The sequence below is a fragment of the Sarcophilus harrisii genome, chromosome 1 (genome assembly GCF_902635505.1).
Source record: "Sarcophilus harrisii chromosome 1, mSarHar1.11, whole genome shotgun sequence".
NCBI classification, from domain to species: domain Eukaryota; kingdom Metazoa; phylum Chordata; class Mammalia; order Dasyuromorphia; family Dasyuridae; genus Sarcophilus; species Sarcophilus harrisii.
In genome coordinates, this window is record NC_045426.1 from 586,603,189 (window position 1) to 586,621,007 (window position 17,819).

At 37.0% G+C, this 17,819-nt stretch overlaps 1 protein-coding gene across 1 annotated transcript; it reads left to right on the top strand.

Annotated features, from left to right (window-relative positions):
• The first annotated feature begins 616 nt into the window (after window positions 1–616).
• Window positions 617–14,942, top strand: DCSTAMP (dendrocyte expressed seven transmembrane protein). The gene is made up of 3 exons (XM_031947105.1): window positions 617–1,966; window positions 7,436–7,744; window positions 14,099–14,942. The coding sequence occupies exons 1-3, from the start codon at window positions 935–937 to the stop codon at window positions 14,171–14,173; spliced, it is 1,416 nt and encodes a 471-aa protein (XP_031802965.1). The 5' UTR covers window positions 617–934; the 3' UTR covers window positions 14,174–14,942.
• Window positions 14,943–17,819: the final 2,877 nt, after the last annotated feature.

The window sequence follows — 17,819 nt, forward strand, 5'->3', positions numbered from 1 at the left end:
CATACTCAGTTCTAATTGAATTGTCCTACTGGATGTCCTACATACATGCCTACATGCATGGCGTTATACTTCCCCATTGTTATTATTATTGATATCTTTTATTAATCTTCATTTCTGAATACCTCTTATTATATTATTATAAGGTTATCCCTTGTGAGAAAGATTTGAAAGGGAAAAAAAAGAAATTCAATGATACCAACAAAGACATTATATACAAATATATACAATGTATATACAATAGTCCATATCTACACCAGCAATATTTTCCCAATATCTCTGCAGGATCAAGTTTTACCATTATAATTATGTGACAATTTGTTTCACTTTACCCCCTTTCTACATTGTGTTAATGCGTTTTTTTTGGAGGCAGGAGCAATGGATGGAGCTCTGGGCTTAGGCTCAGAAAACTCTGAGTTCAAATCCAGATTCTGATACTTCCTAGCTGTGTAACACTAGACAAGTTACATAACTTGTTTGATTCAGTTTCCTTAGCTAAAAAATGGTGATAATAGTATCATCTACTTCCTAGAGTTATTATGAGGATCAAATGAAATATTTGTAAAGTATTTAGTATGAAGGTGCCTAGCACATAGTAGGCACATAAATAAATGCTTCCTTCCTTCTTTCCCGATTAGCCTTATTTTACATTCATCAGTAAGTATAATAAGTCTTCCCATACTTCTCTGTAGTTTTTACATTTGTTGTTTCTTACTGTAGTTGGGCAACGTAATCATCCAAGTGATTGCTCCATGCTTTTTAGTTAAGCAAAGGGTAGAGGACTTCTTGGCTGGGGATGTCAGGGATGCAAAGATCTCTTGGTGGGAATGTTAAGTATAAAAGCATTATTGCCATAGCCTACAATCAAAAGCAACTGATGACTTTTGTTCCCTCTTATTTCTAGCTGATATATCAGTGACGATACCATTTCAGCAGCATGAATGTTGGAGCCTCAGTCATTGGAGTCTTCTTATGTCTTTGGGGACTTTATTTGTCTCCAAGGAACACTGGATGGAAGGGTTTCTCGCAACATTTTGGAGTTTGTTGTGTGGTTGGGTTCATCTCAACTATGTTTTTATATCTTGGCTTGTATTGGTTCCTATCTTCCTCCATAATCTTCTTCCTACCTTTCTGGATTACTATGACTATCCTACTGTCTTGGTCCAAGCATGTACGCTGTTTTGCTATTCTCTTCTTTCTCTCTTGTGGACTACATGAAGGCAGAAATGCTCTGATTGCTGCAGGAACAGGAATTGTGACATTTGGACACGTGAAAAATATTTTCCATAACCTGAAAGGACTACTTGAAGGGATAATGTGCAACCTCAATTTCAAAAGTTTTGCTATTCATTTTCCTCTCTTGAATAAATACATTGAAGCAATTCAGTGGCTTTATAGTCTTGTCACAGATATTGGTCTGCTTGAAGAGATTGTCTCTTGGAATCACACGCTAGCCATGTCTATTCTCACTCCCAGCAAAGCCTTTGAGATTAGGCTAAATGACACCAAAGGAGAAATCCTAAGTGTGATAGACCATGTAACCACTGTCACAGAGGTGGTGTCTTCTCTGGGCCAAGGGCTATTGACCATCATTGGATTTGCTCTAGTCCTATTCACCACAGGACGCTTCATGAAATGCTTCTTGGGCCCTCATAACCATAAATTTGAAAACGTCTACATCACCAGACATTTTGTTCAATTTGATGAAAGTGAGAGGCATCAAAAAAGGCCCTGTGTCCTTCCACTTAATAAGCAGGAAAGAAAAAAGTACATTATCATTCCTTCCATCTGCTTGGCTTCCAAAGAGAAGAGAAGGCTTGGACTGTTTTTCCTCCCCATATTGACAAATCTCTATGTCTGGGCCATGTTTGCAGCCTTGGATTATGGGTTGTATCAGCTCATTTCTTCAATTAATAGACATCTCCAAAACTTGCCAGGAATGGAGGTTCACTTGAAACTATACAGTGAGGTAAGTGAACATAATGGGACTATAGATTTAGAACCATAAGGGATCTCAGAGACCAACTAACCCAACCACTTTATTTTACAGAAGAGGAAACTGGAGGGAAGGGAAATAAGTGATTTGCCCAGATGGTAAGAGAGGCAAGATTTGGATCCAGGTCCTCAGACCGTGGTTTTAATGTGCTCTTCACTAAATTACATTTTTACTGCCTTTGGATCCAGGGATGTAGAAAGTAATGTGAAAATAAAGGATTCTTAAGCTTTGAGTTAGCTTTGTGTGACTTAGATCAGGAAATATCTTATCTTCTTAGATTCATCTAGATTGTATCACATTAGACCAGTCACAGCTCCTTTAAATTAGTTTCCTTTAAAAATAAACCACTCATTTTCATTAAAACAATCAAACACACAAGTTTTCAAGTTAGGTCTTTCCAGGGCTTAAGATGATAATTATACCTACCATAGTAAGAAGGCATTTTAATGAATAGATTCATATTAATAATCATAATACATCTCTATAGTACATAATAATAATGATTATAGCTAGCATTCATGTAGTGTTTTAAGGTTTGAAAAGTGCTTTACAAATATTTCACAAATTTTATCCTCACAGATCCTGGGAAATAGATGCTATTATCTCCATTGTACAGATGAAGAGATTAAGGGTTAAGGTCCTATCCAGGGCCATATGTCTAGTAAAGTCTGAAGTCAAATTTAAATTCAGGGCTTCCTGTCTAAAGGTATAGGTCACTAATTCTTCTAATGTGACTTATATTACCCTGTAGCCACAACTGTGAGACAAATATAATTGTCATTTTCTGTGCCATTCTACCTCCCAAATTTTTATCTTCCCACTGTCCTGCATGTCTAGAATGCACTCCCTCTTTACTTCCGCCTTACATTTCTTCCCTTAGGGCATGACTCAAGAGTCATCTTCTGCATGACTTGTCTGATGCTTCAGTCACTAGAATCTTCCTTCCTTAAACAACCTTGCTTTTAACTACTTTGTATATATTTGACCTTATTCATTTTGCATTTATGGAGCATATATATTTTATATTTCCTTGCTGCCTCCACTCTCAGATTATAAATTCTTCCTGGAGATTATTTCATTCTTTGGACTTATATCTCCAGCATAGGTAGTAGTAGCTTAATAAATACTTGGTAATTGTAGTAGCTTAATGACTACTTGTTGCTAGCCTGCCCTCACTCAAATCCAATTCATTTACATGTCACGGTATTACCTCCCTGATGTCATGGTCCTCTTTGAGAATGAAGGACTAACAACAACAACCTCTGCTGATTAATTGATTATTTTCATTTTACAGATAAGGTAACTGAGGCCAAGAGTTTAAGTGATTTGACACAGTTAGTGACAATTTATAAGTGATCAGAAATGTTAAATAAAAAATATTTTTGGGCACGTCAATAAACCTCTCTGTGCCTCAGCTTCCTCATTTGTAAAATGAAGTGATTGAACAAAGTTAAAGTCCTTTGCAACTCTAGATTTATAATCCTGTAATCTAAAAGGAGAAAATTTAGATGAAATAATGAAAAGTTTATGCCAAAGCCCCTCCAACTTAAATTTGTCTCTATGATCAATTTGGAGTCAGGGTTTATACTTTTCAAACAGGAGCTGAATTTTTCCTTTCAGATAGCATTTAACTTTTAGTATATTGGAGAAAACATTGGATTTGGAGTTAGAGAAATTAGGTAAAACTAGATTTTCAGCTGCCCATGTGGGAGAGGAAAATGCCTCAGGTATTATGAATGAAAGAGAGAATTTGGAGAGAGGATCTATTAAAAACATATGAGTAGGAAAAAAAAGGAAGGAAAACTACAGGTGAAGAAAGAAAGGAAGGAAGGAAAGAAGGGAGAAAGAGAAAAAGAGGGGGAGAGGGAAGAAAAAGAAGGAAAGAAGGAAGAAAAAAAGCAAAAGAAATATTGTGGGAAGGAGGCGAGAAGGGAAGGAAGGAAAGAAGAAAATAAAGGAAGAAGAAAGGGAGGAAGGAAGGAAAGGAAGAGGGAACAAAAGTAAGAATAAAAGGAGATGGAAGTTAAAGAGTTAAGAGAGGAATCTTATATTTGCCAGGCCAAATACAGTTATTTTAAATTCATTTGAATTTTATTTTGTCATTTGCAAGTTGAAACAGAAGCTCTGTTATTCCTGGAGCTTACTCTAAGAACTTGGAGCCCTGGGGTGCCTTATAATTAACTAATTTCTTAGGCCTGGGAAAGAGAGTGGGGTGCTGTTCAGTGCAATCAGCTTGAAAAAACTAAGTAAATGAGAGAACAAGCAAAATGTACCTGATGAGCAGCAAGAAACGAATCTGAAAGGAAGAACTATTTGGATTTAAGCAAGAAGTAGCTAATGCTCTTTAAATGCTTGCTATGCAGTATATAAATACAGTTAGGAGCTAACATAATGGAATTGAAAACGAGAGATAATGTACCATTCCATTGTTCTTGTCTGCATTTTTTAGCCTTATGACCAGATTCTTTTATCAGCTGCTAAATTAGTGAAATTCAGGAATGTTTATGAACCCAATAATGTTTTCATTGGTGGTTAATGCTTTCTTTACCCCCTAAATAAATACAAATACACACATTCACAGACATAGGAACACATACAGAAAGACAGACACACTTACACATAAATATTCTCAAGGACACAAAAAGAAAACAAAAAGCTGGGAGCATAAAGCCTAAAGTGTTTCAGGACTTCAATGCAAAGTGGAGTAAGAAGGCAAGGTATTATAAAACAGGCCAGAGAATAAACAAGACAGGACAGGGAATGATAGAAAATGACAAGAAGGGGGCAGAGAATAGAAATAATTGGAAAATCCAAAGTTTTCCAATGGGGCCACAAGCCAGAACTTGTTAAAATTATTTTCATTTTGCCATTGGATTCTTTATAGGTGCTAAATGTCTAAATCTATTATTTCTGTGGTTTGTTCACTCATCTAAGTGAGCTGAATAGGTCCCCTTAGATTTTTCAAACATTTTGGCTAAAGAACATTTCATAGGATCATAGGCTGAAAATTGGAAAGAATCTTAGAGATCATATGGTTCAACTGCCCTCATTTTAGGAAATAAGAAAATGGAGACCCCAATAGGGAAAATGACTTGCTCAAGTTCACTATGCTAGCACCACCATCCATACTTTGCTTTTGAAAGATGAAATTTCCCAGATTCATCATAGCTCTGATTGAAGTGGAGACAAATTTAAGTCAGTAAAACAAGTTAGGAGCTTGTCTCATTAGTCCAAGAACAAAGAAATGATGCTCTGAACTAGTCAGTGGCTGAGGTCGGTGGCTGAGGAAACACTTGATGAATCACCCTGCCTTCCTGAAAGAGTTTAGTACAAAAATGTTTACTCACTACATTTATAACCTAGCTTCCCAACTCTCAAATCCCTGCTTAGATGCCTTGATGAAATGTCTACTGCACCACCATGAAATTGGCCACATGCTGGTTTGTTATTGCAGGACTATCAGATCAGAGTGTTTTGGCAATTTCAATAGCAGGAAAGAACTGACACATTTGCTCTGGAGAACTAAACTTACCTATTTAGTCACAGAGGTTCATTTTTAATTTGTTAATTAGGGATAGGCTACTAAAATAGTTTTTCTTGCTTTTTCCCTAGACAATAGACAAGTAATCCTCTCTGCCACATTTCTTTGGCCTTGCAGATGCTTTATTATGTCCTGATATGAAGGAGGATTACTTGATTCCTAGATATGATGAAGATAGCACTCTAGGTCTGTGGCCACCAGAGTATTGGGATGCTGGGACAATAGTCCCTAAGAACTCACTTAAAGATCTCACTAAATCTCACAGTACCTTGAGATTAATTCTCAAGTCCCAAGGTGCCTCATTTAAACTGGAATATGTATTCATGGATAGGATCTGGTCCATTAATTCCTGTTTTCCAAATGAGAAAACCAGTCCACAGAGAGATTAAATGACTTTCCTAGGTCAGGAGGAAAAAGCTGAATCAACAAACCTGACTATCCTTATTGGCTTCATTACATGATTATCAATGTCAATTCCTTAATTCTGGACCAATCTTAAGCAGTTCACATTGACCTTGGAATATACCTGCTTCATCTATTTTTTTTTTTTTTTGCTTCAATCAAAAAGCCAACTATTTCTAACCCAGAATATTCCCCCAGAAACAGGAAATATTATATTTTTAAAGATCACCAGAAAAAATGTGCAAGAAACATCAGAAAACTAGTTTCTATTGTGGAGCATATTTTAGTGTCTAACAAGAAACATGGTAGCCTTCTGTGATCACAGAATGTTGTTTTAAAAGATGTTTTAGTCTCTCTCATCATTTATAGCAAACTTGAATGAGCTGTGTCTTAAGGGAAGAAATGTTAAGCAAAGGTAAAAAGGGAGTACAATCTAGACATGCAGGACATTGTAAAGGCAAAAATTGGGGAGGTAGATTGGCATATGAGGAATATAGAAAATGATAATAGTATTTGTCTCACAGGGTTGTTGTAGGTAAAGGCTAATATAAGCCATGTTAGAAAGTAACAGTGGGTAGAGTCCTAGACCTTTAGACAGGAAGCCCTGAGTTACAAATTTGATTTTAGACCTTACAAGATATATAGCCATGGGAAAAACTCAGCTTTCCTCAGCCTCAATTTCTTCATCTATACAATGGAGATAATTATAGCATCCACTTCCCAGGATTGTGTGAAAATAAAATGAATTAATATTTGTAAAGCACTTTGCAAATCTTAAAACACTACATGAATGCTAGCTATAATAATTATTATATATTATGGATATATGTTTTATCTTTTTGTCCTTATAGTTCTATGAATTAAGTACTGTAGGTATTATTAACCATTTTTTACAAATAAGAAAACAGTGTCAGAATTTTGAATTGCCTGTGTTCAATAATAATTTGCAATAAATGGGATTCAAATCCAGGCCTATCCTAACTGTAAATCTAGCCCTTTCTTCCCTAACCCCTGCTTTGACTTTTGGTCCTTCATAAAATAGATTTTTTACCTTCAGTCTTCTCCACATAATTTACAATCCAATGACTCCTTTCTCGTCCCCCATACACAACACTTCATTTTCCATCTCTACACATTTTCACAGGTTATTCTCCATGCCTGGAATTCTCCCTGCTCTGCCCGTAGAGCTCCTTTCTCCAGTCCCCCCACTGTCCCTGACATTCTGGCTTCCTTCAAATTTCAGCTAAAGTCCCATCTTCTGCAAAACATCTTCCCAATCCTCCTTAATACTAACCTTTCCCTCTGATTATGTTCAAATCGTTCTGTATATATTTTGTTTGTACAGAGTTGTTTACAAGTTGGCTCCTCCATTTTACTGTGAGTTCCCTGAAGCAGAGATTATTTTTGTCTTTCTTTGTCAATCCAGAATTTAGTACAGAACCTAGTATATAGTAAGTATTTAATAAAGGCTAATTGATTTAACTTTGCTTATGTTCCAGGTGAAAGGAAATCATGATATCATAAATGACTCATCCTTTAATATATCTCTGTTTGAACCCAACTGTATTCCCAAACCTGAGCTCTTTATGTCTAAAACATGGATTCCACTAAGTGTCATTATTCTGATGTTGGTGGTACTAGGTTTGCTATCCTCCATCCTAATGCAGTTTAAAATCCTAGTGTCTGGGTCATTCTACCCTGATGTAGAAAGAGATCGGGTACAATATCTGCATGCCAAGATCCTCAGGAGAAGATCCAAGCAGTCATTGAGGAAAGGAGAAAAGAAACTGAGGCAGTTTATTACAGAGGTAAGGAGAAGGGTATGGGTTGAAAGAAGCCTAAGAGTACCTCTAATTTAATCTAAGAATCAGATTATGGCATTTATTCTTGTGCAGTGTCAAAATGACAGTGTGTTTTTTTTTTAAGCACTTTGACATTTATATAGCACTTTGAAGTCTGACAACAAATGTTAGAAGAGGGATTCAAAATCAGATCTTCTTAACTCTAAGAGCAATATATTTCTATTCCTTTTATCACAATAATTCTTACCAAAACAGTGCTCCCAGGCCCACATTAAAACTGTATACACGGGGCAGCTAGGTGACTCAATGGATAGAGCACCAGCCCAGAAATCAGGAGACCTGAGTTCAAATCTGGCCTCAGATACCTTAACACTTCCTAGCTGTGTGATCCTGGACAAGTCACTTAACCCTAATTGCCTCAACAAAAAAACCCTGTATACACAAAGGAAGTGAAGTTTATAGTAAGAGAGCTCACTTCCATGCCAGGAAAGCCAGTCTTCAAGTCCTGTCTCTAACACATAGTGGCTGTGTGATTCTCGACAAGGTATTTCACCTCTGAGTATTAGTGGAGGCAATTGGTAGAAGGAGTTTCATCACTCGGAAGTCTCCTATAACAATGAATTCATGGGTCTAATCCCTGTTCCACAAACCAATCTTTGAGGTATCCTGAACCTATTCATCAGAGGTATAGCTTATTAGAGTTTTGTTTTGTTTTGTTTCATTTAACACTGTACTAGTTACTGGTCCTAAATATGGGTTACAAGTACTCACCTCTTGTACATGCCTGCACTTTACAACGTACAATGTACAATCACCCAATAAATCTGAGAGATCTCTCAAGGTGCAAGGAGAAAGTTTATTTGGTTCTCATGAGAAGGGGCCGTCACTCTCATCATATGGAGGGGTGAAAGTGAGAGCCCTGAGCACAAACAGAAGGGACAATATAGAGATTCCCTGACACAACATTAACCCCCATTTCTGGCTCATCCTTGTTGAATGAGAATATGACCTCACATTCTAAGAGCAAAAGTTACAGCAAATGGGGAAACCACACATATATTCAAATTTAAACAAAGACATTCCTTTTACTGACCCTGAGACATGTGCTTTCAACATATAAGAGATAAGGGCTTGAGTTAGTCTGCTCTACACTCTCCCAGATTTGCTGCCCCTTCCCATATCCTGGGAACTACTTGCCAATGAGGAAAGGCAGAGGAAAATAGGAACCTGATCTCATAACTTAGTTAATTTATAATTTGCCTTTTGAAGAAATATCAAATTTTCCATTCAATATGGATATAAGAGATGGGATAGCCTTTATTCACCTACCATACAACATGTTGTTCATCTTGATGTGGTTAGTGGCAGCCCAGAGTGTTGTGGGAACCCCTTCTGGTCGACACAGGTCCAACGTGAAAGAATTCACGAACTCAAAAAAAAATCAGTCTGGGAGGGGAAGTTCCACAAGGTTTCTAGCCAGAACAGAAACAATTACTGTTTTCATTCAAATCATCAAAACCCAAGCAATGAGCAAGTAAGGCTTGAGCTGGGATCTATTATTGGCCAATAAGGGAGAACCAGTGTGATTTGGGATTAAAAGCATAGTTAAGTAGCTCCATTAGAATCTCAGTGGGCTTTATCTAAGACAGGTTTTCCAGAACTCTGTTTCCAAAAATCACAAATGAAACTACTTGAGACTAAAAAGTTAATTGTCATAGGGTTTACTTTTGGGAGGAAGAGGAAATAGAATAAATAAATATGAAAGAAAAAATCTTCCCCAACCCCCAAAATATCTTTCAAGGTTTAAATGATCAGATTTTATGTTTCTTTGAACAGAGTACCTACCAGTTAGGGTATAAGTCCCCATGTGGTTGGAAAGAGAGAAGAAAAAAAGAGATGGAAAGAAGGAAGGAAGGAAGGAAGGAAGGAAGGAAGGAAGGAAGGAAGGAAGGAAGGAAGGAAGGAAGGAAGGAAGGAAGGAAGGAAGGAAGGAAGGAAGAAAGAAAGAAAGAAGGAAGGAAGGAAGGAAAGTGAGAAGGAAGAAAGGCAAAAGAGAAGAAAAGAAGGTAGGAAATAAAAAGGAAAGAAGGTAGGAAATAAAAAGGAAAGAAGGTAAGAAATAAAAATGAAAGAAGGAAGGAAAGAAAGAAAGAAAGAGAAAGAAAGAAAGAAGGAAGGAAGGAAGGAAAGTGAGAAGGAAGAAAGGCAAGAGAGAAGAAAAGAAGGTAGGAAATAAAAAGGAAAGAAGGTAGGAAATAAAAAGGAAAGAAGGTAAGAAATAAAAATGAAAGAAGGAAGGAAAGAAAGAAAGAAAGAGAAAGAAAGAAAGAAAGAAAGAAGGAAGGAAGGAAGGAAGGAAGGAAGGAAGGAAGGAAGGAAGGAAGGAAGGGAGGGAGGGAAGGAGGGAGGGAAGGATGTAGAGAAGGAGGAAGGGAGGGAGGAAGTAAGGAAATAGAAGAAATTGTCCAGTTGGAACTGTCAGTTGGGTTTCCAGGGGACATCTACTAGTACTCACATAATTGTTTGTCCTTCATTCTAGAAAAGAACCAATGACATTAGGAAGGTGATATTTTGACTTGCAAGTGAATTGGATTTAAGTGAGGCAGAGCAACGCAAAGTCATTTTTAACTTTACTCTTCCAGAGATGTCTGAGTCCAATGGCAGGATATGTTAGGACTATTCACGAAAAATGAATAAGATGCTAAATTCTTTCAAGAGTATATAAACAAGGATAGAAATATAAAGCATTCAAATAATGCCAAAGTAAAGTAAATGCCAAGTAAAAGTAGACTCTTACTTCAGAAAGCAAAAACATTTTTGCAGGACTATGGAATAAATATTAGCCATCTACTGTACTGCTCAAGCAGCTCACAACACTATCATTGAGGATTGAAAAGGCCTACATCTCATAATCCCCATGATGTGGCTTTAGTCTTTCAATTCCAGAAAAGTCTTCTCTATTCTCCTCATCACTTAATGATGACTGGAGTGATGCCCACTTCTTGCAAGAATCCCTCCCACCACTGACCCTCATCCTCATTGGCCGAAGGAATGCAGTCTAAATGTGAGAACTACCCTAGAGACAGGAAATTGAGCTTTTGGTCAATAAGAGTATAGCTGCCCATATTAGGTTTAGGTAGAAGTAGCATGCAAATGATGTCATGGAAAAATAGCAGGAAGAGGATCCAGGTATGCTCTAATTAGTGTTCAGGTCTACACCAACTTTGGGGTTGGTGAAGCCTTACTCAATTTTCACAACTGTCTGAGAGATCTCACTCCATCTCGTTCAATAGTCTTTGAGGTTCACTCAGAAATAAAAAGGCAGAAAGCAACCAGAGAATAGAGTTCCATGAACTCACTATCATGATCTTCTTCAGTAAGATGAAATCCTGAGGCTAGATGGGAAGAGAGGGATAGAAATCTTTCTTGATGTATTACTTTCTGGAAGTTTAAGGGAGAAAAAAATTCCCCTACATAAAGGAATTATTTTTTCAATAAATAAATATCTTATGTTGTATTCCTTCCACCTCAGCTCCACCCCACCCCTTATTTAAAAAAAAGTCAAATGAAATGATTACAACAAATATACAAAATCAAACTAAACAAATTCTTGCATTGGCTATAGCTAAAAAATTTGTGTCTTTATCCTGAGTCCTCTTTACCAGAAGATGGGTGGGCTATCAGGCAGTCAGCAACCAACTTTAAGTGCTTACACTGTGCTAAATGATGTTCTAAGTCCTGAGGATAAAAATAGTAGCAAAAAAAGGAAAATCAGTGTTTACCTTCGAGGAGTTTACACTTTAATGAGGGAGGACAAACACAAGACGAAGCTGCAAGGGGAAGTAAGGGAGGAGAGTAAGATGTTACTAGGCTTGGGAATGATAGAGAAATCTGGAAGATTTCAGCTGGATGAGCAATGAAGGATTGTTGGTTTGGGTGCCCTCCATAAATAAGAGGTTCTAAGAAAAGTCATGGAATCAAAGAAAAGGACCCCTCAGATGGAGGGTGGACATGTGAATTCTAGGTCTGAAGTGATCTTTCACCATGAAAAGGTTACTAGGGCAGGGTGAACAGAGGAGTATAGTACCTAGAAGATTTAATCATTTCTAAGGTCCTTTACAGTCATGATTTTCCTGATTTCCTTCATTGTGTCTCTTTCAACAAATTGCCTTCTCTGTCATTCCTTCCCACTCTTTCATTTATTTTCAACCTTTTCCCCTACTGGCTTGTTTTCTACTGCCTAAAAACAGCCATGTCTCCCCTATCCTGAAAAAATCCTCACCTGATCCTTGTATCCCCATTATTATCCTCTATTTCTTCTACCATTGTAGTTAAACTCAAAAACTATCTACAATAAATATCTCCACTTTTTCCCCCCTCTCTTCTTATCCCCTTACAAGTTGCCTTCTTACCTTATAAATCCACTAAAACTGATCTCTCAGTCACTAATGATCTCTTATTTGTTAAATCAAATAACTTTTTCTTTATCCTCATTCTCCTTAACCTCTCTGAGGCCTTTGATCTTGTTTGATCACTGTTATCCTTGTTACTATTTTGTCTCTAGATTTGAGAACCATTTTCTCCTGTTTTTCCCCCTCCCTATCTATTCAAGGTTCAGTCTTCTTTGCTTGATTTTCCTACAGATCATATCCTATAAACATAGGTGTACTTCAATGTCCTTTCCTGACTCCTCTTCTCTCTATTTACAGTACTACTTTTTCACCTGATGATCTCAACAACTACAAGAGATTTAATTATCCCCTCTATGTTGATGATTTTCACATCTACCTATCCTGCCCCATTCGCTCTGCTGACCTCCAATCTTACATTTTCAGCTACTTCAGACTAAATGTCCAATAGATATCTTAAACTCACTATTTCCAAAGAAGAACTCATTATCCTTTCCCCTCCTTCCCCCCCCCCCCAAGCCAAATATTGTCCCATTCTTCCCTATTCCAGTAGAAGGCAATATCATTCTCCAAGTTTTTCAGGCTCAAAACCCAGGAATCATCATGTATTCCTCCCTATCTCTTACTGAGCCCTCACCATCATATCCAAGTTGTTATGCCTATCAATTTCATTTTTGCAACATCTTTCAAATATACCTCTCTGACACTGCCATCCCTCTAGTGCAGACCCTCATCACACTACTCCTAGATTGCTACAATAGTCAGCTGGTATCTTGTCTGGTGGCTTATATCTCTCACCACTCCAATCCATTCAGCCACAAAAATTTGCCTAAAGCACAAGTTTAATCATGAAACACACACACACACACACACACACACACCCGTCCTTCTTCCCCAAACTATGCTCCATAAACTCTAGTGGCTTTCTATTGATTTCAATATCAAATAGAAAATGCTCTTTGGTATTCAAAATCCTTTATAACCTAGCCCTCTTCTACACTTCAGTCTTACACCTTATTCTTCCTCCTGTACTTTCAATAGAATGACACTGGTCTTCTGGCTGTTTCAGGAACAAAAAAAAAAAACCCAAAAAACTTCATTTCTAGTTTCTGGGCATTTTCTCTGGGCAAACCCACCCCTGAAATGTTCTCCCTCTTCTAGTTGACAACTGACCTCCCTGGCTTCCTTTAAGTCCCATCTAAATTCCCACCTTCTACAGAAGGTATTCCCTAACCCCTCTTATTTCCAATGGCTTCTCTTTGTTAATTATCTCCTATTTATCTTCTATATAATTTGCTTCATATGTATTTTTTTGAATGTTGTTTCCCCCTAATTAGATTGTAAACTGCTTGAGGACAAAATCTATCTTCTGCCTCTTTTTGTATCTGTACTGTACTTAGCACAGCTTGGGATATAGCAGGGAATTAATAAATGCTTATTGGTTGATTCTGTGAGAATAGAAACTATGGTACTTTTCATGGGAGAAGCTGTACTCTCTAGTTATATGCCAAAGTACATCTTTTGAGCCTTAGCCAATAAATCATTAGGAGGTAATTCCAGACCACAAAAGCCAATCAACAAGGTATCAGTGTATGAGTCCACTCCAAGAGAGACAATGTGATTGCATTTGCTTTAGGAATGTTTGTTTCTCCCATTCCCTATACCCCTATCTCCAAACTGTAAGTTTTTTGAGGGCAGGGACGACTTAAAAACAAACAAATCTTTGTGTTCCTAGCACTTGCCACAAATCCTTGTAGAGAGTTTTCAGTTTGATAAAAGTTTCTAGAATTAAATTGAATTGTCCTCTACTGCCCTTTCCCCTCCCAATTACAAAAACAAGAACTTTCAAAGACTCCTTATTGGTTCACGGACTATGCAATAAATAGCTTCTTAGAAATACCTGGGATTTGAGAGTAATTTTATTCCAATTTACCTTTCTTATCTTTTTCAGCTGCACTTCTGGTTTCCCATCCTGAAAATGTTTGGGGAGGGCACCATATCTCCTGCAAATGAAAACAATCCTTGAAAAATTCCAAGCAGCTCTTCAGCTAAATTTATCTCAGCAGCTCTCCTCAGATTTATGGATGCGTGGCACATGTCACGGTTCATTCTCAACTGTATGGAAATGTGACATTTACTTTCATTTTATAGGCTTAGAATTTTCAGGGCCAACACTGAAGAACTCTAGAGGCTGCTTATTTCCTCCAGGGTACATATTATGTGCAATTAGCCTGGGCTGCCACCAGCTTGGCAGAAGAGGGAGGGTCAAGTGGAGGAGGAAGAGTTTCATTTTAAGTTTGTGATGAGCAGCATGGTGATATGGACAAGGAAATAAGCATATATGTAGCACCTAATATGTGCCAGGTGCTGTGCTAAGTATTTTTAAAATATTATCTCATTTGATTTTCTTTCAGCAGCCTGTAGTATACGGGTTATTGTTATTACCCTCACTTTATAGTTGAGGAAACTGAGGCTGGTTAATTGATTTGTTCAGGGTCACATGGCTAAGTATTTGAGGATGGATTTGAAAGCATCCTGCCCCCAGACTAATTTCTCTAACCTCTGCTCCACATAGCTACTTAATGAAAAGGTTGTTGGACTTGGTATCAGGCAAAATCTGGGTCCAAAAATATGCCTTTGACATTTACTGAGTGGCATCAGAAAGTTACTTTGCTTCAGTTTTTTCATTTGTAAAATACAAAATATTAGGTAGCTATAACATTAGCTTTAGAATCAAAAAGACTCATCTTCCTAAATTTAACTCCAGTCTTAAACACATACTAATTGTATGACCCTGGGCAAGTCACTTAACTCTATTTACCTCAGTTTTCTCATTTCAAAATAAAATGGAGAAGAAAATAGCAAACCACTCCAGTATCCTTGCCAAGAAAACCCCTAAATTAGGTTACAGAGAGTCAGACATGACTGAACAAGAAACTAACTCACAGAGTTGCTCCAAGAATCAAATGAAATAGTGGTGTGTGTAAAGCACTTTTTAAACCTTCAACACTAAAAATAAATGACAGCTATCATTATTAATAATTTAGTCCATGGTATTAATAGTAAGATATTTGATTTGAGTCAAACCTTTGGATTAATGTACATGCCTTGTTCCAACTCTCCATGGCATAATCAAGGCATGGCTCTTCTACTGGTGGTAAATTACTGTAATTAAGGGTGAATTGCCAAAGAGGAAGTTATTCGTTTAACACAAATTTATAAAAGTGACAGGACAGTAGATGTTCCAGGAGGCAAATCGCCAGAAAAGCATTGTTTGGGGGGCTTTAAAAAGCAAAATTTTCATTTGCAAAGTGGTTCTAGTCTAACAACAGAAAAGTCTCCCACTGTCCCTAAGTGTCAGAGCTCCACTTCTCCGTAAAATATAACTTCCATTTACTTAACTATGTGAATGTGGTTTTCTATACAGTAGAATGGAAGCTCCTTGAGTACAAGGACTACTTCTCCTCTTTTTATCCTCAGCCTTACATATAATAGGAGATGAAGGAAAATGCACACCAAATGAATTAATTAGTTGGTCAGTGAGTTTGTATATCTATAGAATCTGAAGTAACATCTTAGTGACCTATCTTCCCCTAGGAACATTGCCTCCTTTATAGCATTATAAGAACCTGCCAAGGCTGTTTGCAGAGGAGTCCAATGCTATAACAAGTCATGTGTTCATATCACAATGTTTCTAGTTCCATTCGTGACAACAAAAGAGCACACTAGACTTGGGAGAATTAAAATATTAACTGGCATTTATGGAGTGCTCCAAAGTTTACAAGACTATTTTACACATGTAATAAAATAGGGGTCTGAGAAAAATGAGTAGATCTACATATGCCCCAGATCTGCATTATACTTATCTTATTTGATACTTACACATTGAAAGCTGGCTTATAGAGGCAGCTTCCTCTTATAGAGGAAGGAAGAGGTTTAGTTCTGGGATTGAGTAACTCAGTTTTGAATCTTGTTCTCTTTGCCATTTGCTGTCTGTCTGATCTTGGAAAATGATAATGTTTTTGAATCTGAGTTTCTTTATCTGTAAAGTGAGGACTTCTAGACTCTTCAGTAAATGAGTGATGAAGTAAGTCCCTTCTAGCTTTGTATCAATGATCTTATGACTTTACAATTAAAGAAACTGAAGCTAAGAAATTTTAAGTGATTTTCCTGGAGGCACAAGGTTACTTAGTTTCTGAGGCATAATTTGTGTGAAATGCCAATAACAGACCACCTGTATCAGCTCTCACAGAGACCATGAAAACAAAAAAAGAAAACATTGGTGTAGATGGTCAAGACAAGACTCTCTATCGTGTGAATGTTCTCCATATTTAATCCTTAAAACCACAAAATTATTAAGAAAACATAAAGAAACATAAATCAATCAGTATGTGAAGGGACAATGTTTTGTATACTGGTAGAAATTAGGTATTCTCTATAGAAACAGTTTCACCTCCTTGCCATCCCAAGTAATGATACAGGCCAAATACATTCGTTCCTAATTCTTTTGTTTGTGTTGGTTTGCTGGCTAACATTTTAGGAGGGGTTCAAGGGTATTCAAAGCCAGGTCAAGATAACTGCAAATCCTACAGCTAAGCAAGTGTTGCTATGTACGAATTGTTACCTGGAGGGGCACATATTTGAATCCAGGTCTTCCTGACTTCAAGTTTAATATTTATACCACACTACCTCCTGAAAAGGGGAATATGATCTCAACAACCTGTTTCAGTCAATAATTTTAATTATCTTGTACTTTAGTGTGTTTTCAAAGAAATAAACTTGTAATAAATAATCAAGAAGCAAAACTGTGACATTGTTTGCCTTTACTTTTTTATTGACTATTACCCATACCAAATTAGAGGTGGGAGTGGTAATTCTGTCTATGAAAAATGATTACTCATTTTAAATTTAAATTGTTTTTTTAGTTTTGTCAGTGAATCATAGGACCATAAATTTGAAACTGGATGGGATTCTAAATGCCATTTAGTACCATCTATACATTTTACAGATGAAGATACTGATGTCCAAGGACATACAGACATTAAGTGACAAGCCAAGTCCTTAACACGGATGTTAGCTTTGCTACTTACCACTTTTATAACCTTAACATCTTGATCCTTAGTTTATTTATCTGTAAATTGAGGGAATTAGACTACATGATCTTTAGGATTTTTTTTTTTTTACCTCTGGATGCTATGGATCTGTGATCAATTAAATTCAATGAGTAGCAGTTTCTCGAGGTAACATGGCATAGTAGACAGGGGGCTGGGTTTAGAATCTGCAAGACCAATGTTCAGATGTGATATTTAATAATTAACTGTGTATCTTCATGTAATTTATCTATCCTCTTTGATCTTCAAGCACCTCCATAGAAAATCTATACTGTCACATATGGCTTACTAACTTTGCATCTCATTTGAAACATCAAACTCTCTGCCTCTTTAATCTTCCCCATTCTGCATTTAATATTCAATATCTCTTTATCTACCAGCTTCTTCCAAGCTATCCACAAAGAAACCTAGGCCTTCCTTGAGTGGTTTTTTTTTAAGCTTTCAAGTGACCCATTTCCCAAGTTCTAGGTAATTTGAAGAACAGAATCTTTTAGATTTGTTAAACTCCCTTCAAAATGTTTTGCTTTTCATTAGCCACTCAGTTAATAGCAAATTACTTAA

Coding starts and splice junctions, on each gene's coding strand:
- DCSTAMP (XM_031947105.1), top strand. CDS start 935: ATGAATGTTGGAGCCTCAGTCATTGGAGTCTTCTTATGTCTTTGGGGA. Junction 1,967..7,435: donor ACTTGAAACTATACAGTGAG/GTAAGTGAACAT, acceptor CTTATGTTCCAG/GTGAAAGGAAATCATGATAT. Junction 7,745..14,098: donor TGAGGCAGTTTATTACAGAG/GTAAGGAGAAGG, acceptor TATCTTTTTCAG/CTGCACTTCTGGTTTCCCAT.